This window comes from Hydra viridissima, unplaced genomic scaffold, assembly GCF_058129835.1.
Source record: "Hydra viridissima isolate aposymbiotic clone 2 unplaced genomic scaffold, HvirCarnegie_v1 scaffold_11, whole genome shotgun sequence".
NCBI classification, from domain to species: Eukaryota; Metazoa; Cnidaria; class Hydrozoa; order Anthoathecata; family Hydridae; genus Hydra; species Hydra viridissima.
Window position 1 is genome coordinate 15,323,072 of NW_028324310.1, and position 21,807 is coordinate 15,344,878.

At 29.2% G+C, this 21,807-nt stretch overlaps 4 protein-coding genes across 4 annotated transcripts; 2 read left to right on the top strand and 2 right to left on the bottom strand.

Annotated features, from left to right (window-relative positions):
* Positions 1–814, bottom strand: LOC145191360 (troponin C-like). The gene has a single exon (XM_080068439.2). It carries the CDS (start codon positions 788–790, stop codon positions 311–313), a length of 480 nt encoding a protein of 159 aa, XP_079924565.2. The 5' UTR covers positions 791–814; the 3' UTR covers positions 1–310.
* Positions 815–918: 104 nt separating this feature from the next.
* On the top strand, positions 919–5,215 carry LOC145191276 (programmed cell death protein 10-like). Its single transcript, XM_090067219.1, has 9 exons — positions 919–1,207; positions 2,192–2,260; positions 2,530–2,587; positions 2,718–2,777; positions 3,023–3,079; positions 3,246–3,315; positions 3,415–3,508; positions 3,605–3,687; positions 4,844–5,215. Exons 1-9 carry the CDS (start codon positions 1,127–1,129, stop codon positions 4,929–4,931), a joined length of 660 nt encoding a protein of 219 aa, XP_089923345.1. The 5' UTR covers positions 919–1,126; the 3' UTR covers positions 4,932–5,215.
* A 5,978-nt stretch (positions 5,216–11,193) lies between these two features.
* On the top strand, positions 11,194–13,123 carry LOC145191712 (uncharacterized). The gene is made up of 4 exons (XM_080068862.2): positions 11,194–11,359; positions 11,716–12,113; positions 12,298–12,389; positions 12,468–13,123. Exons 1-4 carry the CDS (start codon positions 11,320–11,322, stop codon positions 12,595–12,597), a joined length of 660 nt encoding a protein of 219 aa, XP_079924988.2. The 5' UTR covers positions 11,194–11,319; the 3' UTR covers positions 12,598–13,123.
* A 2,144-nt stretch (positions 13,124–15,267) lies between these two features.
* Positions 15,268–20,579, bottom strand: LOC145190971 (peptide methionine sulfoxide reductase-like). Its single transcript, XM_090067296.1, has 4 exons — positions 20,434–20,579; positions 17,646–17,771; positions 15,912–16,163; positions 15,268–15,791 (listed from the first exon to the last, which is right to left on the bottom strand). Exons 3-4 carry the CDS (start codon positions 16,142–16,144, stop codon positions 15,539–15,541), a joined length of 486 nt encoding a protein of 161 aa, XP_089923422.1. The 5' UTR covers positions 16,145–16,163; positions 17,646–17,771; positions 20,434–20,579; the 3' UTR covers positions 15,268–15,538.
* Positions 20,580–21,807: the final 1,228 nt, after the last annotated feature.

The window sequence follows — 21,807 nt, forward strand, 5'->3', positions numbered from 1 at the left end:
TTATTTGAGGACCCAAGAGTATTTAGTAAAATACATAATATATATTTCTGAACATAAAAAAATATTATAAAAATAAACTACTGGTTATGGTAAAACCCTAACCATTACAAAAGTATAATTTTTACATTAAATGTTTACTTTATACATTTTAAAGAATCAACACTAACACTGAGTGAGCTTGACAAGACATAAATCAGTTTATAAAATGCTCTTTTTTTTTATCAGCTGTATGCACACAAAGAGCTCAGAATATAGTACTTTATCAGCTATTCATGTGAAATGTATTCTTATTTAAAAAAATATAACTTTCTTACAAATTTTTCAAATCAATCCAATTCAACCACTTTAAAAATTCAAAAAATGATATTTTATTGTTTCCATCTTTGTCCATTGATTGCAAAGCAGCTTTTAAATTTTGTGAATTGCCACCAAGTTCACGATGAAGTTGCGAAAATTCATTGTTGTCCAACCATCCACTACCATCTAAATCATATCTTTTATAATATTCTATAGCCTTCTGCATAATGTAAAAACGAGAAGAGTCTGTTACATTTACAAAGTTTTCTCCGCTTTTCAACCAAGCCTTAAATTCATCGAATGACAGCTTGCCATTTCCATCTTTATCTAAAAGGTAAACGTAAGTTTCAGCTTGTTCAGAAGAAAGATCGAGATCGTCAATTAACAAATTTGAAAGCTCATCAATGTTAATGAAACCACTGTTGTCTTTGTCATATTTACAAAAGAGACTTTTAATTACAATATCTGGTGTGTGTTCATCGAAGTACGGCATTTTTAATTTATCAAATGGTATAAAATTTATCAATTTTAAAAAATTGAATTAAAATAATGTAAAAGCCGGTACCGACAAAAACTTTGTTTTTTTTTGTTCGGCATAATTGAATATTTATAATTATTAGTGTACTTTGCTTTGATAAAAAAGCTTTAATGTGTGCTAAATTTCTTTATATTTAAAGGCTTTTTTCTTTCATAATTATAAATTAAAATAAATTAAAAGAAAGAGGGCTAGAAAGACTTCAATATTGCCATTAATTTGAATATCTTTATGCACAGAATTTAAAGTTGACTATGCACAGTTTCAATTATCAAGTTGTAAAACTACAATAACATGGCACAAACAGCATCAGACGAAGCCAATACTGTACCAAATTTAGCTCTTCATTCCATAATTAAGCCTGCTCTAAAAGCAGTAAGTAAAATATTTTTTAAATTGCATACAAATTTAATCTGTATATGTCAGTGCATGTGAGTGTTGAAAAATCTTTGATAACTTGGCTTTTAAGTTTTATAAATCATCCTTTTTCATCCATTAAGTTTTATAAATTAAATTGAACTAATTTTACTTGTTGGGTCTCTGTAATCCACTGCAGCAAATAAATGCATCCTTGTGGTAGTTGACAAATACTTGTGCTACCCATTTACATAGAGCAACAGACACCCTATATATGCCACTCTCTCAGTCTTCTCTTGTTATTTGATTCACCATTCTCTAGCAGCATTGTACTTTCTTTGGTGTACAAAGAATTGATCAATAACTGAAAATTTATGAAAAAAAGAATATCTGAAATTAAAGACTAAGCGTTTTTCTTCTACTGCCAACTCAATATCAGATATTTCTCAAACTAATTGCCAAATGTTAACAGTAAGTGAATATCATTTTAGTAAATAAAGGTAAAAAGTACACAGAAGTGTACTTCAATAAGTTCAATAGTATATGCAAATGCATTTTAAAGTTAATATATTTCTACATAGATTTTAAAGTGCATTTATATTAGCAATTATTAAAATGTGTTAAACCAAATTTGTAAAATGTAATTATCTATTGGTAATAGTTTCAAGATTTGAATACAGTGAGATTCTTTAAGACTATCAACAGAAGCAGATACAGCAGTAAATCTACAACTGTTGAATATAATGGTGGGCTTTTACACATCAGGTGGTTTTAAGAACACTTTTTCTATTTAAAGTAACAATTATTTCATGCTTTTGGGGCCAAATATTATAGCGCATATACTTGTAAAAAATTGTTGTTTTAAAGTAAACAATAGGAATTAGTTTGATAAAAATTTGCTTTCTACTTGTTTTAAATTTTGCTTTTCTTTTTTTTGTTTATTTCATGTTATTGTAATTTGCAATATAATTTATTTTAAATAATTGTAAGAAAAACTTTTAGTTAGACAATGAAGGTGCTCGGAAAGACTTAAAAGCTTCTATTCAGAAACTTATCAAGGCGTTCATTGTTGTAAGTGATGATGTTGCATAGTTTATTCTTTCTTCAGTTTTGATAATTAAATTAATACTTACACATGTAATACTGATGAAAGTCCTAATGAAGTGATTTTGTTTTAATCTTTTTTGTAATGTTATGTAAAGTTCTTTCTTTTTACTTGCATAGTTTTAACTTGTTAACCATGAATGTCTCAATTAAACAGGTTATCTTTGTTTCAATCACACTGTGATTTTGCACTTGGACATTTTTTGTTAGATTTTTTTGCATATTGTTAATTACAGGCAGAAGAATCAATACCTGGTATCAGTCAAGAAATATTAGCTGGAATTTTGAGAGCTGGTAACCTTCATTATAATACTAATTATGTAAAAAATAAATATATATAAAAATAAAATAACGATTAAATATTATTAATATTATCTTTTTATTTGGCTCACTTTTGTCAAGAAAGTGTTGATTTGTTTTTTAGATGGCTGCTCCATGAATATAAATGAAGTACTGCTGAGGTGTTCATATGCTGACATTGAAGGTATCTTTCATATTCTTGCACATGTGTGTGTATATGTGTGTGTTTGTGTGTGTATTTATGTGTTGTGTGTGTTTATGTGTTGTGTGTGTTTGTGTATTGTGTGTGTTTATGTGTTGTGTGTGTTTGTGCATTGTGTGTGTTTATGTGTTGTGTGTGTTTGTGTATTGTGTGTGTATGTGTTTGTGTGTGTATGTGTTTGTGTGTGTGTGTTGTATATAACTTGCACAATGGTTGGAATATTTTAGATTTTCAAATAGAAAGGCAAGAACCAGAATTTATCAGGTTGGAACGTAAAGCAAATGGTCAGTTTTTCTCTAAACTTGTATAAAAAAAAGAAAAAACTGTATTTGCATTATTTTTATATATATATATATATATATATATATATATATATATATATATATATATATATATATATATATATATATATATATATATATATATATATATATATATATATATATATAGAACTAAAAGCAATTCTCGGAAAGATACCAGAAGAAATTCAAGATAGATCAAAATTTCTTCAAACAATCAAGTATTTATATTATTTCTAAAAATGCTTCAAGACAAACAGATTAATTCCAAATTATTATGTTGTTTGTAATTCACTAATTTAAAATTATATTTTTACTAGGGATATTGCTAGTGCCATTAAAGAGCTTTTGGACTCAGTAAACCAAGTGTTGAAAACATACCAAGACCAAGGAAGAGTGAAAGAATACAGAAAGGTATTTTACTTGCTGTTGTTTTTTGAGGTTTTTTTTTTTGTAATTTTTCCTGTAGTAACTTGATGATTTACTGTTCAGAAAAATTCTTGTTTTCAGACTTTGGAACAAAATAAGAGAGAGTTCGTCAAATACTCCAAAAGTTTTAGTGACACGCTAAAGCAATATTTCAAAGACGTTAAGTAAAAATATTATTTTTAGTTTACTTTCAATAAAAGCAGTGGCCAAAGTTTATAGATATCAAAGAAAATCAGAAATTCCTGATTAATTTTTTTCCAGTCCATTTTGTTTAAGTTTTCAGAGAATGTTACAGATAGCAAAGCATTTAATGTAAAATATTTTTAAAAATCTTTTATTTAAGAAAAAAATTAAACTTAGCAAGAAAAGTTTATGGGCTGAATTTTTACGAAAAGTCTTCAATTAATTGATTAACTCAGTTGTTTGCAATTAAATTAATCAACTAATTGAAGAATAACTGAAAAGTTTCCGTTTTTTGTTTTTTTTTTTGTTGTTTTTTGTTTGTTTGTTTGTTACAATGGGAAAGAAGAAAAAATGGAATTCTGTAAAAAAGTTCCATAATCCAAGAATTAAGGGTTTAGCGAAATTAAATTTTCTCTCAGTTTCATGTTTCAAAGCTTATACAAAGTTTAAGAGTGAAGAAATCTCGAGCAACTAAAACCATTAGGAATTAAACACGGTTTGGAAGGTTAAAAAACTCATTGTAAGCCTGAGCATGCTCTTAATTCTTAAACGAAGGCTGTTGCTGAGTACGCAGAAATTTAAACAACGGTGTTAAATATGATTTCACAGTTTCTAAACGGTGACTTCGAACTGCAACTTTATTTGCAAGACGATCCCGCATTAAAGCAACTGATTTTTTACAAAAATCGTTAAATGATCATCCAAAAACCAACAAATCAGCTACATGATCAAGGATTTGGTAAAAAAATCGACACAGATTTTGACTTGATGTCAAGCTATGATTGGTTCCGAAGGCTATCCAATGAATTCCTAGAGCTAAATTTGAGAAACAGTTCGCTAAAGTTATTTAGACTCCTGGCTTCCTATTGAGTTTCTATCGCTAGTAAAAGCTGTGTTTTCCTATTTTTTAAACTTTTCTGCAACAGATTTTTTATATTTAAACTGTGTTTCAGTATCTCTAAAATATGTAAACGAATCGGATGATGCGAGAAAAAATCATCAGGAATTTATGAGATTTTTCTTTTTATGGACTATTCTTTTTATGAATTAGTGGCAGCTCATGATTTCTGTCTTCTGACGAAAATTCTCAAATCATATTTTTACAATTGTTAAAGTATAGTTTTTGTTATCATTTAGACAAGACAGTGTTTTTTTGAGTGCAAACTCGCTGATTAATCAAACAAATAACATCCTTCTCGTCTTTCGCATGGTTGGGCGAGATTAAAAAGATCTTCGTCGCTTTCCATATGGATGATCGAGATTTAAAATTGTCATGGGAGTTTTGTCTACTGATAAAAAATTTCCAATTTATATTCAGATTACTTTTTTAAATTGTTGACGTTTTTTGTATCTTATCTAGTTTTTACTCAAAAGTAACTTGGGTTTTTGATGGTTTGATGCCATTCCACCGCCAGATGTGGGAATAATATATTTATTGAGTGGAAGTGCTATGATGTATTTACTTTGATATTAGAAATAAACTGAGTTTAAAGTTTCACGGAAGAAAAACATTTCTCGCATTTTTTTTACTTATTTTTCCAAACCAAGTTTCTAAGTGAAGAAAAATAACATTTTTAAGTTCAGATAACAACTAAATTAAATTGAATTCAGATTTTTTTTTGTTGTTGTTGTTCATAGTGAAATATTTCTTAGGAGAACACGATGTGCATAGGATGTACCTATTAAAAACTGTTTATTAAGTGATATTAGATTGAAAACAAGCTTTCATAAATTTGAGGTAAAAATAACGTGACAACTAAAATCCGGACAAAATTTGAAGATAAATATCATTGAACGGACAGTTTTATTAATTTAAAAAGTATACTAACAAGAATACCCATAAGCTTGCGCACAGAATAAGAATCAAAACTATTTGATGCTTTTTTAAATGATATTTTAATATCTTTAATGTTTCTGCAAAGCTTTTTTGTTTTTTTCATTTTTCTTTTAATAATAGCCCAGTACTTTTCAATTATTCTCAATTCTGGGCAGTTTTGAGGTTTTTCTGTTTTAGGCACAAATTTCACATTATTCTTTTTATACCACTCCATAGCTAGTCTACAATAATGAATTGATGCTAAATCAGGCCAGAACACAGGTCTGTTATTGTGTGATTTAATGAGAGGTAAAAGGCGTTTTTGTAAACATTCTTTAACATATATTTGACCAGAAAGTGTGGACTGAGAAATATAAGGTGCTGATTTTTTGCCACAACTGCAAATAGCTTGCTAAATCAAAGCTTTTTTTTTAGCGAACTTGTCATGTTTTGTGTATTTAAATTTCTTATCTGCTTTTCCTCTACATTTGGCAATATAATAAACAGCACCAGGAATTTGTTGATGATCGTACTTGATATAAGTTTCATCATCTTCAATAAAACAGAAATTTTTAGAAATAAAATTGTCATACAACTTTCTGCCGCGGGTTCTTGCACTTTTATGTTGGGTTTCAGAACGGTTGGGCACTTTTTGTGCTTTGAAAGAATGAAAACCATGTTTGTTTCTAACTTTTGCAACAAAACTATGAGAAATTCCATATATTTTTGCGCGTTCCCTGAGTGAAAGGCTTGGGATTCTTAAAACTGTTAACCAGTTTTCTAACTAGTTTTATATCTTTAAAACCTTCCTTTCTTCCACCACCAGATTTGTGTTTGATCGATTTTGTTTGAGAAAAACGTTGAATAACTCGACTAACAGTGTATGGATGTATTTGCAACGATTTTGCTATCGAATTGTAGCTACTATTAGGATTTTGTAAATATTTGTGCATAATTTTTTCTCCTACGTCTTCTTCTTTTGTCATTTTTAAAACTAATTTCAAGTTAAATCCAAAAACTAACATATTTTTTTGTAACCACAACACGTTGTAAACAAAATACAAAACAATTAAAAAGATTTTAATACAACCACTGAAAAAAAATGGCGTGCTTATTCTTTCACATTTATTTCGTGTACACGCTTTACCAATTATCTGCATACACCAATCTTTTGATTTCCGTCCGAAAATCCTCAATTGGATGCAATTCGGGCACATTAACAGGGTTTTTGTCTCTTGGAACTTTATCTTGCACTCGGTTTGAATAGTGTGTGGAAGCTAGATCACGCTAGAACACAATTTCGTCACAATTTTTTTTGTGAACTTTGATTTAACAGACATTTTGAAATATACACGTCCTTGTGGACTGCTTGGCCCGAAAGAGCGATCTAATACTTTGAGACTCCTTTCTCAGACAAGGCTATCTAAACTAATAATTTTGGCTCATATTTGCTTTTTCTTTTGAGCTTAACCTTATTAGACGTTGCGTCGGGATCAACAGTTCTAAATATCGTTGCCAGAGAGATGGATGTTCCTTAAAATATGACTTGCCGTCAATGATCACAATTTTTTCCCGAAAAAAGTGCAACAAATTTTCGGCGCTAAGGACCCACAGCCGGTTTCTGAGCCGACGTTCTTTTCGACGCTTTAGTTTTCTACGATAACAAATGCTCTTCTTTTCGTAGATAATTTTGGATATATATTGCTGGGAAACATTAAATCTCTTGGCTAAGCTACGCTGTGAAACACCATTCTTCTCATTGATTGGTTTTTCTACGCGTTTTATCTGTTTCTTAGGCATTTTTCTTGAAGTCCGACCACTTCCGACCTTTCGTTCTGGTCCTATATTGTTCTCCTTTCGTTGCAGTATATCGTATATGGTCGATTTAGGGACATTTTCCATGCCAAAGTGATTAATAATAAACGTATTGTCCTCTTTTGGATGCAAATCCAAAAAAACGTATACTCGTTTTGAGAGTACCTCTTTGTTTATTCAAGCTTTTAGACATGTTTAATAAGGTTCTGAAAAAATAAAGACTATGTTTTATTGTTAGGATTAAATTTGCAATATGAAAAGTAGGATTATAAAATTATAAAACTTTGTTAAACATTATGAAGCTACAAAGCTTGTCTGGATTTTTAGTTGTCACGTGTTAGGTAAGATCGTTTCCAAATTTTCTTGTCTAAAATCAGGAATTTTTATAACGGACCGCATTAACAAACTTTGTTATTGCCAAAGTTTGTCATATTACATGACTATGATAAACATCTTTTTTAAAGTCTCATGCAACTCAACTTTTTAGTTATTTTCGGCATTTTCTACACGAAAGTTGATTTTAGTAATGATTTTATGACGTCTAGCTTTTTATCGTCTCTCTTTCTTCGCACCGTCGGCGGTTCAAAAGTTGAGTTAAAAGTTTTAACCGAATTCTGCAAACCCCTACCTTTAAATACTAAATTATCTTGAGCATGGCAAAACTTTGCTCGTGCTTGAAACTTGTTGTTTTCTCGCAGCGAACACAACGTTTCAGCTCTACATTTTCTCTTCTCCTTAAAATTCCCTTTACAAAAAGTTTTCCTTCAATTTATACTATACAAAGAATCTCAAATATGCTCATAAAATAAACCGCTTAAACTATATTTACAACATATCAAATAAACTACGTCAATCAAATCCGCCGTAAATAGTTTCTTCACGCAATTCAATTACAAAACTCGTACGCGGACGCGCTTGTCATGAAACTGTATGCGAATACGCTTGTCGTCCTAATGATAAAATCGACAATCAATCCACTTGTTGAACATCTATGACAAAGTAAATTACTACAGTTCTACGAAATTCGAAGCACATTTGCTAATTCATTTATGCTCCAAGTAAACAAGTTAAATTGCAAAGTAAACAAATCTCGTTGTCATTGCAAATTCCCGAAGTTTTGCTTCAATTCCACTTAAAAATGGTGCAGGATTTTAGAAATTTAAATCCTAATATCTTTTTTTTTTTTTTTTTTTTTAAATATTTTGCAAATGTCTTTTTTTGGGGTATATATCGAGATTAAAAATCAATTTTGTGAACCAAATTTCAAATTTTGTGAATCAATAGAAAAAGAAGTAAAAAAAAAAAGAAGCAGTATAAAAAAAATATTTATAATCACACTTATTTAAATCTAATATTAACAGATAATTAGGATTAAAGATTTTTAAAAACTAAAAATCAAGTTACGAACTGATAACTGCTGGGCAAAACAAATGCTTCATTTACTTGCGTTATTGGGAGAGCCAGTCTAAATATGATAAAACTTAAATTTTCTAATCATACCAAAGCTTACTTTTAACAGTTCCTCGTTCCCATTACACAAGCATCATACACAAGCATCAATAGACGATACTGTCATCAGTTCCAAGTTTTACCTGAAGATGTGAAAACATATTAAAAGTAAGAATTAAGTCTTAAGTTGTCTTTACACTTAGCTGAAAATATATTTTGTCGTTTTTGGTCTGGCAATAACGCAATCACCTTTTTTTTTTGTTTTGTTTTTTATGTGAATCTCGTAATTGAGTTATGTTATGGAAAAATCGTAAATTTTTGAAACAATTACTTCTTGATAAAATTTAACTATAATTGAATAAAAAATAAATAAAGATTGTGAGTAATTTTACACTAGCTTTAAAATGTTGTTTGCTTTGTTTTTTTCTGTGATTTTACTATTTTACACTTATGGCCCAATTGAACTACGAGTGCGATATTTTGAGCGCAATACACAGTTTCTTTTTAATAAGAAACTCTTTTTTTTATAAGAAACTTCTACATAAGGTCAACATACACGTTTCTTTTTGTGTTTTTTTTAACAAGAAACTTGTATTTGAAGCCTCGAAATCTTAAGAAACGATTAGAGCTCAGTTACTTTTCGATAAAGAAACTTTCTTTATTGAGAATTCGAGGAATATTTCCCAATTTGTGCTCTGTTCAGGGAGCCTGAGGATTATAATTGAATAATATTGATGGAATTCAAACAATTCTAGTTGACTGTAAAACATTTTATCTTACTTGTTAACATGTTGCATTTTATTTACTTTCTCTCTCTTTTGATAATCTGAAACTTAAGAAACTTTTACGGAACTTTTACAGTTAGAGCTGTAAAAAAAAGTACCCCTAAAATAATAAACTATCTAATACTTTCTAGAACAAACAAATAAACAACAAAACGTGTAGTGATCTTTAAAACTAATGCATTGTGTTCCCCTCAGTAAAAGATGTTCCTCTTCGAATGTATGTAAAGGCTGCTCATAAAACTCCACTTTAATTTTTAACTTTTTTAGTTAAATGTTTTAATTTTTTAACGTTAACATTTCGCAAATTTTAATACTTTTAGTTTATTGTTACGGTTCTGAATATTTAAAAACAACTTCACCAATGTGCTTCCATGAGGCAATTAAGTGTCTTCTTCTTGGCCATTTTATTTGTTTTAAGTTCATTAAGTTTTTTCATGACTTGGATATCTTGAAGTTTAAGGAGGGGGGGGGGGTTACTTATTTACCCGAGGGAATACTTATTTACAAGTCCAAGACTGAGAGAGTAGTATTTTACAAGTACCAATGCAGCACAGCGATAAAGGAACCAGCTGATGGTATTTGCTTATGTTTGCCTTTTTCAGGTCTTCTTCTTGCTCAGTATGCAAAGCAGTCCGCTTGGTAAATAAGTTATGCTAACTTTTAAAAACTGTTTTAGCGTAAATAAAAAAGTATCTTTGTCAGTTTTGCAATAGCGTCCAAGTATTTTTCAATCGCACGCAAGAATGAGCAATTGTCAAAAGGTTTGCGCAATATCTCAAAGTATAAATTCCGTAAAACAGAGTTTAAAAGAATAAAAACTTGCTAGATTTTTAAATTTAACTACCGTTCCCAGATAAGTAACGTTTAAGAAAATTTCTAAAGTAATATTTAAGGAAATTTTAGATCCGTAAAATTTTTTCTTTGAAATATGCTGTACACATAAAAAAAAAAAGAAAGAAAGACGAGAAAGAATTTTTTGTCAAAATACATTCTTTATCGCGTGACAAAAATGTCACCATGCATACAAAATGTAGCTTACCAGAGAGGGAAATACAAACTAAACGTCGACGTTTGGTATTTCTGTTAATGACGAATAACAATGAGAAAGTACAAACGTCTTTTAATGTAAAACGAGTTTGCTGAAGTTTACTAAAAATTAACTGCTTTGTGCGACATGTTTATATTCATGCAAAATTTGTTACTTTTAAGATATATTCAAAAGTTTTAATCCAAATAGTAACTTTGCGCAATATCTTGAAGGCTTGAAACAAAATAATATCATCTATGTGAGGTATCATAACTTTTTTGGAATCTCATAACTAGGTCTAAATATAAAAATTATTTTAAATTCCAGTCATTGCAAATGACTGATATAAAAAATTATACTCTATTTGATGTTATTCGTTTTTAACAGAATATCAAAGCGCCAATATTTAATACAAACACACAATATAAAATAACACAGGTGTTGCTAACAGTGGTTTATTAACAGTGAATATTTTAGGAATTAAAGAAAGCACGTGGAGTTTTTCCGCATTTAGAACAGTCGTTCGAAAAAACATAATTCGAAAATCGATCCCAGGCCTCCTAAAGATTTGTTTCAAATGTGGCAAATTCTTATCGTTCGAATTTTCTTTTGTGCTAAACAATTAAAAATCAGACATCTTTAATTTCGCACTTATTTAGTAAATAAATCTCCCGACATCTTACGTAAACGAAGACTGAATTTAAATTAGACGATTCTCAATATGGAATTTACTTCCGTCCATCGTCAACAATTTGCTTCAGGTAACTTATTTTTGATTTTTTTTAGATAAAAACTTTATCAACGTTGTGATGTCATTTATTCCTCAAAAAAGAAAGCTTTTAGCATTCCGTTGGTTCTACTGAATAAAACATGTTAAAGAAATAGAGAAGTTTTAGATTAATTTTTGTTTAAGGTATCGAAATCCTAAATGAGATATACTCTTTTAAGAAAACAATTGATGCTAGCTTTCTAAAAAACACGTGGAAAGAGGGCTTGATCGCAGCAACATCCCAACCTAAAAATAACGTCGGCTCAAGATTAACCGAGGCTTAAAAGAAAGATAAATTGAATTTATCCGCACACAACACGAAATAAGTATTGTGTTCTTATATTATAGATTTAAGATTGATGCCTTGGTATCATAGAAATCTATTTGAGTTGACTAAAGGAAGTTTGGAGACTTCTCCGCCATCTCCATGGTACATTAACACCGTCATGTCACCCGGTTGTGCAATGCATCCTCAAAACGGTACTGCTTACAGCATAACCTCGAACTGCCCGTTGAAAAATCAACTGATTCATAACAACTGCAGCTCACAGACATTTACATGTCCGCCACCCGTTAGTTATTACGTCTATCCATACAATGGTGAAGTAGCCACAAAGTTCTTAAACAAATCTTTTCAAGTAATGAATTTGTATTCCGATCAAGAAAAGCAGAGATTCGGAGCCGTCACAACTCATAGAGCTACCTATTACCGTCATAAAATATTTGTTGGTTCTCTCGCCAGAAATGTAAGTTTCTGTTGGTTCGCAGATTTCGATGCTTGTAATTCATGTTTTGATATTTTGATGATTTGAACTACAAAAAACGAGGTGTTTAATGTGTAGTCTTTTTAAAAAAAGGGCTCTACCTTTTTAAATGCGTAGTATAAATTAAATATAATAGGTAAAAATTAGGAAAGTCTTCATTTTCTAGACTACCCCTGACGAGTTAGCGCGTTTCTTTCAAAAGTTTGGAAAAGTAATTGAAGCCAAAGTGATCTTGGATTCAGACGGCAATTCCAAAGGGTAAATATTAAAATATTCTTTCTCTTGTATAAAAACGACTAGCATTATAACCATCTACATTCCGCATTATCTACCTAGATATGGGTTTGTTTCGTTTGCTTCTGTGGACACAGTGAAATGTATTCTCAGCCAAGGTGCTATTTATATGGAGAAGAAGAGGATAGCTGTGGCATCAGCGATCCGCAAAAAGTACGATGACGAAGATTAATTTTGTGATTTCTTCTGCGCAACTTTTTGTGTGTGTGTGTGATTTTTTACCTTATTTTTGATTTTTTTTTTTTTTTTTTAAGCAAGCTTTGAAATTTATTTTCATTTTCTTGTAAATTTTTATAAGTTTTTAAATATTCTTTTTTTGTATTTGTTGTAAAACTTTTCTTTTGATATTTTTTTTTGGAGCATTTTCGGCACATTTTTTCCATCGCATTTTTAAAATCGAAATTTCTTTTGAGGTAAAAGATCTTTAGCAATTATTTTATTTACATCAGTCCAGCAGTATAAAAACTTTTCAAAAATAACCTTTATATTTCCCACGTTTTCCTGATAGACGAACGAAAGTCGAGAGCAAAGAAATATTTTTCGAAACTTTCTGTGGGTTTTGTTATTTTGCTTTCAAAATTTAAAAAAAAGGTGTTACAACGAAAATTTAATGCAAGTAAAGTTTTTGTGCATTGTATTACGTAAAACGTTTTTATATGAAAGTCGTTTTTTGAAAATTGTGCTGGAAAGAATAGATCTCATTTTTGACGTAATGTTTGTCTCGATGTTTCGCCGACGTCCACTTTCAAAATGTCTACCTTATCAGTATATAAGTAGTTTCAGAGATGTTTTTGATCGTCATAAATCGTAAGATGTATAACGATTAAAAACGATGTTTAACACCTTCAAAATGTTATGTTACTATCTGAATTGAATATAACAGAGATAAAAACTGACAGAAGCTCACGCAAGCCGAAGAAAGCGTTTACGCTTTGCGACTACTAAAAAAAGACGCTTATAAGAAGGTAGTTTAAATTGACCGAATTTCAATAAAAAGTTCCATTATGTCTGCTAAAATTGGACGTTTAACTAAAATTATTAACTAACGAATCACAGTTTCGATAAATTTAGGTCGAAGTGAAATATTTATTGATTGACGCAAGGAAGGTAAATCTGTCATAAGTTAGGGTTGTTTTGGGACACAATTCGTCAGGTTAGAATTATTTTGTTCTATCTCTAATTTTAAACGTTGGGAGAAAATGAATTGTTAATTTTACTAAGTAATGATTACTTTTAAAATACATTTTATTTTTAAAATTTTTTTTCTAAATAGTTTCTTTAAATATAAACTATTTAAAGAATAAGTTATTATTTCTTAAAAAAGTAGCAGTAAAATTTTAAGTAATTTTTACATGTAGAAAAAAAAATCAAAAAACTTTCTTTCAACGTTTAAAATAAGAGATAGAACAAAATAATTCTAACCTGACGAATTAGGTTGGTGATTTAAATGAAATCGAGGGAACTCCGAAGAAACAGTTTCCGACTCTTAAGTTTGCTTAACTTTCCGATGTTATTTTAAAGAAAAATCCAATGTCAAATTTAAATCTTTTTTTTTTTTAAAGTTCACTAATAAAACAAAAACTCACCGATTTTGTTTTTGCTTTTTGTGAAAAACACTCAAATCTCGTTTTTAACGTCTTTAGAATGAGCCACATCTCTTCGAATGAGTCGCATTGTAAAAGATCATAAATTAAACTATAAACTATTTTAAAGTTAAAAAATATTTTTCAAGCAAGTGAAACTTTATTCTTACTTATAACTTTCAGCTTTAACTTCGGGTTCAATCACCACATCTGACAAAACTAAGTATCTTAAATGGCAGTGTATGAAAAAAGTAGAAAGAAGGTGTGGTCACAGTTTTCCATCTAATTCTACCAGAGCACTGACAACTGCAATGCACTAAGAAAAGCCAGAGGGGGGCTAACCTTTCAAAAAAAAAAAAAAAAAAAAAGAACAAAATTTGATTTTACACGTTTTTCAAAGTTTGGTCGAAAGTCTTACGTCATCGCTCAGAATTAAATCCGGTGCACTCGAAAAAAATTCCAACTGGCTGTAGGACTCAGGTAACAACTTATTTTTATTCAAGAAAACTAAACTACGACTGCTCGAGTACCATAAAATCAAAATGGATTTATAAAACTTGTTGAAAACTTTTAATAAAATTTAATAAAACTTGTGTTTTGAAAATGTGACAGCATCAATTGTTCTATTCAGACGATCTTTTTTTTTTTTATTTCTATACGTGTAATTTCGGAGACAGTAAAGATCGAGGTAAATCTCAAGATACAAATAGACACGTTTAAGTGGAACCGTTTGAAGATTTTTCCACTACCACACCAAGTATTTATAAGTTCAATGTTAGGCTAATAAGAAAGGTCATTTTATAATACATATCCAACACGTTTGTTAACTACTTTAGGAGATTATTAATACTGAATATAGTTCTATCAACTATATATGTAAATATTTATAGTTATAACCAAAGTATCCAGCCTAGAGAAATCCCCGTTTTATTTACTAAAAAGCTTGCTGAAAAATTTATGAAGGAAATATTTCAGTATGATGCGATTGCTGGTTCTCTTATTTTGAACTTTTAAACAGAAATTTTCTTTTCTGGATACTATCAGTTTCGCTCCAGTGTAAGAAGTTAAAGGCTTTTTGAAATATTTTTTTTAAATTTCAAATCGAAAAAAACTAAAATCGAGTTGCAAATACATTCGAATTTTTTCTTAAGACATCCGTCTAATTTAAAAAATATTCTTGCCAATTTCTTTAGGCACCTAAGAACATTGAACGAGGTAAGCTCAACATTTGCATCTACTGAGGATAAAAATAAATCTACTTTTAATGGCTCTCATTTGTATTTATATCTAAAACAAGCTGTTTCATCAACATTTATACTACACAATTTTAGAACAAATGTATCATAAGCTTGTATAATAAGGTAATACAATAAACAGAGAAATATTTAAAACTAAAGTTTATTGGGTGTTTATTTCAGCTTAAGACGGAAAACACATAGAGAAATAAAAATAGTGAACTTGTTAAGGCACCTTAAAAACACAAGAACAATGTGATTTGAAAACAAATGTAACGAAAATGCCAAATATAATTTATCTTTTACAGACACCACCTTGACACCCTTCATTGGCGGAAGCCTTTTCTACAATACTTAAAATAGCTTTGTTTTGCTCTTCATTAAGTCCCCAGGTATACAATTCTTCAGTTAATCTACTCACAGTTCCGTACCCATTCAGGTAACCAGTCAGACGAGCAGCAACACTTGATTGTATCACTTGAGAATCAGTTAGATTTAAACTTTCAAAGATTTTCTTATGTTGTCTTAGTAAGTACTTTTGATGGTAACTACAAGAAAAAAGAACTTTCTTTAAAAAATATTTTTAATGTTTAGTAAGATTCCAAACAACATTTACACCAGACTTTTAATTTCCACAACAAGCACAAAGCACAGTGAACACAACTTACTCTTCAGCATCATAGAAGGTTCCTGCTGGGAGAATCTTAGTTTGGATTTTTTTCTTAGTATTTTTTTGCATTAGCAATAATGATGATTGGGCAAGAGTTTTTTGCTCTTCATCGTGATAAAAGATGGCTGACATGTACTGCGTCTTATTCAACGCAGTTGCATCATGGTACATCCAAAACATATCCAGCAATACACCATAATTTGTTTCAGATGGGTTATACTGAAGCTCCATTGTTTCTGTATGATCACCACTAAAAAATTTGAACATCTTAAGCACAGAAATTTAAAATTTGTTTTTAACTAAACTTCTTGAAAAAACAAAAGAAAGTATTTTGAAATAATTTAAGATTTTGTTAAATCAAAGTATTACAGAATTGATTGGAATTGATATAAATGCTGTATGTGCAAATGTACCACCACAATCTGTTTATGGCAAGCAGGCCTTTTAGATTATACACTTTAGATATCAATTTAAAATCACATTACTAAATATTACTTTGGCATGTGCAAATGTTTAGACATCCAAAGAGAACCATGTGTCTGAATATGATGATAGCACATAATAAGAATAGAACAAGATTCAATAACAAGAATCAATATTAACAATAATTACAAAACAGTTCAAGTGTCTAATCCATGGTTCATGTCGTAGACAGTGATCTTTAACTGTAACTAATTTTTCAAAAATAGATTTTATACCAAAAAGTACATAGAAATAGGTTTTAATAAATCAACTAAGAAAAAATGCACTAATGTCATTTACAAAATAAATTCTATACAGAAATTAGGAACTTCAAAATTTATTATCTTGGTACTCTACCCAGAGCTGCATGCTATGATAGTGTCTTTTTTGAAAGTTCACTGGGGTCAAGAGGGGGATATGTATTTTTCTCCCCCTGGAAATTGTATACCTTCTTTTGCTATATTTTGCTCCATTAGTAAATTGTTGCAATTGTGGACTTGGTCAATATGCTGAAAATTGTGAAGGGGTAAAGCAGACAAAGTTCAAACCTACCTGGAACAAAGTTATTCACAGACACTTTGATTTTAAAAAATACTTCAACTTCCTTCTAGTAGTTTTGAACAGAATATACAGAAGAGTTTAAGTAAAGATAGCGTGTCCTTGAGTGTTTAAACATTCCAAAGTAATTATTAGAAAGCATTTTTCTTTGTTATTTATTTTTTTTGTTTGAAAAGGAAAACAAGACTAAATAAAACATTTCAAAAAAAATTTTTCAAAATAAACTTTTAAAAGTGTTTCATTACTCAATACCTAACTTGCTTTTTAAACTCTTAAAAAAATCATTTTCTCTACTTTTGCATCAGCATCACTTTTTGAAAATTAAAAAAAAAACTGTTATGATATTATATTTATTAACTGTCATAGTGATCAGCTATCAGTGATTATATCAACAGTCCAAGAATTCTCATCATCAGTGCACATATATGAGCTATTCATTTGCAAAATTGATTAACTCTATGTATTATTAACTTAATTTACATTGTTTTTGGAAATTCCTTTTAAAAATCATTTTTGAGATTTAGTATTTTTAGTCGTTACAACGAAGTTTATCATCAACATTAAACTTAGGACTCAATCAAAAGCTTTGAAACTTAAAATACAAATTGATTTGACTTGTGAGCAGCTCATCACTTTTTTGAACAGAAAAAAAAAGGAAAACTGTTTATATTTTTATAAAACAATTTTTCATGATTTAAGGCATATAACTTACAGGTTACGATAAGTTGGAAACAAAAGAGTTCCACCAGTATATCCAACTTTGGTTGTTACAACACCCGGGGCACAACCAAACTGTGCCTCGGGAAACCAAAATCATGCCATAGCAAATGTTGCTTTTCTAAAAAAAAAAAAAAATAAAGAAAAAAAAGGGCAATATAGAAAATGTTTAATATTAGAAAGATTTTTGATTTTCAAAGAAACCACACTAAATGTATTTAACAAACATATTAAACATATTACTGTAGCACTGTAGTAAATGATACCCATTAAACTATTAGAATAGAAGAATTAAAATATAAATTTTCAAAATATAATAACTATATAAAATATGAATAACTGGAAGAACACTTGCTGTTTTATTTCTATTCAAATTATTAGTCCTCAATAATGAACAATTATTTAAACACCATCTCAGCCAAAGTAGATCAAGATTTGATAAAATCTTGATTTTTTATGGCTTTTGCAGTAAAAATACCTTACCACAACTATATTGCTATTTTTTCCTTTAAAATATGTGCCTAAAACATAGGGTAAAGCGGGGTAATAAGATCAGAGGGGCAATAGGATCAATTTTAGAATAGTCTAATTTAAATTACTTAATGCAGTTATGTAAAAAAGAAATTACTTATTTTTACATAGTAGAGATTTACTTACTAAATCAGGGAGTAGTTTAAAACATTTCTTGGGTTTACAGCTATTTTATAGCCATTATTAATTTGATATTTAATATCGATGTTTTTTACGGCAGTTCAAAGGCTTGTTCAAAGTTAATGAAAAACTTTACCGAACTAAGTGCTTTTAAGTTTTTAATTAAAAAGTATATATCCTGTTGTTTGTTTTTATTTTTCTTGAAAGTAAAGTAGTATCTAAGTTATGTAAGTACTTTCTTAAATTTACACAATTCTACTAAAGTAATGTTTTGACATAAAAAAATAATTTAAATGTCTTATTTTTTTAGTTAAAAATGGTGAAGTCGTTGAGCCGTCTAATAAAGGTTTACATATTTTAAACATATACCTTTAAGATTAGCTTACACAAAAAAAATTTTGTATTACTAGCAAAAGTAAGACTTAATTTGAGATGCTTGTATCTAATTTTTAATATTTTTGTTTAATTAGAGTATAAAACTTTTATTTAAAAATAAGTTGTTCTTAATGCCCTCCCTGACAAGTAAAAATGGCAAAACTTTTTTTTTTTTTGTTTAAATAAATCTTGTTTATATTTTTTCTAGAATGGTTCGAACATACCAAAAGTTTAAACTATTAATAAATATATTAACAGGTTTTTAATTTCATGTAATAATCATTTTGTGTTTGAAAGTTATGATCAAGTAATATATACAACCCCCTCATTTTGGGGAGGGTAAAAATTTCACATGATCATAACTTTTTATCACTAAAAAATTATAAGATCAAATTTTAAACTTTTTGATAAATTTAAATGTGTTATAAGATAGTTAAAAAAATATTTTTATTAGCTCATTGCCCCCACCTATGGGGCAATGGTGTCAAAATTTTGGGGTATTTTAGTTCCCAGGCTCGAGTTAACACAATATTTTGCAAAACATTCTCATTTGACATTTGGATTAATATACTAAAGTTAAAAGCTTGCACATTGCCTAAAAGTGAACTCTATTAAACATCAAAAAAATCCTGTTTCCCCAAATTTCTAGTGTTTATTACTATATAGCTGTAAATTCTGTATAAAATGTTGTTCACCTTTCACAAAAATGTTTTTTTTTTTTATTAAAAGAATTTTTGCTTAAGATTTTCTAATATTAGTTTATTTCTTAGAAAGTAATTTAAAGAAAATAAAAAATTTCTATTAACTGGAGATAGTAGTGATCATTTAAGTAGAGATAAGAAGAATAAAAGGGTGTGTCATTGCATAGTTGAAATTTTATCCAATGCCAAAGGCACTTTAATTACATAAAGAGATGATATTTAAGTTATCAAATGGAAGTTTAACATTTGCGCTAAGTCTTGATCAAGATAGATTGAATATACCTGCTCTTATTGCCCCCCCTTTTTTTTTTTAGCTTCAAACCAGTATTGGCACTATAAGAAAGCTTTTTTTTCAGAATAAAGTGGTATGCCTGGTATAAACTTATGTTGTCTGCCTTAAGGGGAAAAAGAAATTTAAACTTCACAATAGTTATTTATTTCAATAGAAAAATCTAAAAGTATATAAAAAAAAGTGGTCTTAATGCCCTCCTTTGCCCTATTCCTGATTTAACAATAATTTCTATAGTTTTAACTCCTTTTGTACATTTTCATACACAGTGTTGTTAATCGCTCATTTGATGGTGGTTTAAGTTTGATAACAGGCTTTAAATCAACTAAAGAAATTTATTTTCTTTAAGATACCAATCTTGATGTAATAATTTTAGGTATGTATGTAATACAGAAAAAAAAATTCTAAAAGACAATTTATTTCATTTTGTATTCACAAAATCAGAAGTTTTCCTCCTCATTAGTAGAAAGGGGCTAGGGAAAAGACTTTTCATGACTCTATCAAAACATTTTTTTTTTTATGAAAAATAGTTAACGTACTTTTTATTTTTCACTAAAATATCTTCAGGAGTATTGATCAAGTAAACCATCCATTTAGATAGATTAGGACACTTAGACACGTCCACCAACATAATAAGACAATGTTATGTTGCAAGTAACCAGTGATTTAAATCTTTTGATCATTCCTCCTCGGTTTAGATTACTTTATAAAACATACCCAACATAAATAAACCTTGGTTTTAAAACTATCTATTGCTAAATAATTACCTCAATTTCATTTGCGTCTCCTTAACATCTATCGGCATAGTTGGAGGAATTGAAGTGAAAAAGGAGAAGGATTTTAAAATATGTCTTGCCAGAGAAATAGACATGAGGATATGTTTATCAGGTTTTACTTATGTAAGACGCAATGCATTATGGGGGTAATTTCAACTTTAATTAAAATACTTCGTGTCAATTAGAATGTTCTACAACACAGGTAGCAACCAGACAATCCTATGTCCGTTTTTGCTTTTTGATATAAAATCAACATAGAATTTGACATATTACAGTCAACTTTTAAATAGCATATGCTCATTATATGATATGTATATGTCAATACAAATTTTATTTTAAATGTCTTTTTAATTGATATGTAGTTGCGAAATGCATTTTGACATGCCAATATTAAATTAAAAATATCAAAATGTTTTGACATTTTGAACGTGTACTTGATTAAATGATTTATATTTAAAAAAAACCAAAACACTTTTCTTTTCATTCATAAAGCGGCATATTGATACTAATCGGAATAGCGTCTAGCTGCCAATTATTTTAGCAATTAAAAAATTAATTTTTGACATAGAAAATTAATAAGTGTCATTTGAATTAGCATATAAAACAAATAAAATCAACATAAATTTAGCATATTACAAATAGTCATAATTGATTGTTCAAAGTGTAAAGATACAGTGTAAAGATGATGAAGAAGACTTTTGAATCGAAAACTTGATGGCCAGCTTTGACAAGAAAAAATGATTTGTAAAATTTAAGAAAAATAAGAAAATGCAGTCAATATATGCTTTAAAATTTTATTTTTGGTTTTTGCTGTTATTTTAATAAAGAATAATCTAAAATTAATATTTTTGTCTTTTTATATTAATGGCAACAACCTTTTGATGCGATTGTTGTTATAGGATTCAAATTTCATAATTAGACCTTTTTGCGGCCTTAATCTTTAAATGACATATAATTGACAGAGAGATTTTGGCATATTACTTTAATCAACATGGACATTGGTATACGTCAATATCATTTTATTTTGTGCTAATTTTGACATATACAGTATTGGACAAAACATTTGCAACCAACATCGAACAATGCTAAAAAGTGTTCCTAATTTTACATGTCTTAAAAATGAAATGAACTATACTACCACAACAAACAGTTCAGGAGTCTGGAGTCATAGCATGCCATGACAATCATTTTTTAATAATTAAAGGAAGTATCCAGAAGTTTCCAGAAGCATGCAGAAGCTTCCAGAAGTTTCCAGAAGAAGCATCTGGGAGCATCCAGAAATATTTATTATTTTTATGACTTCAAGTGCAAAAATGGCTCCCGACAGTCTTGGATTGGAACTAAGGAAGAAAATTATTGCCGATT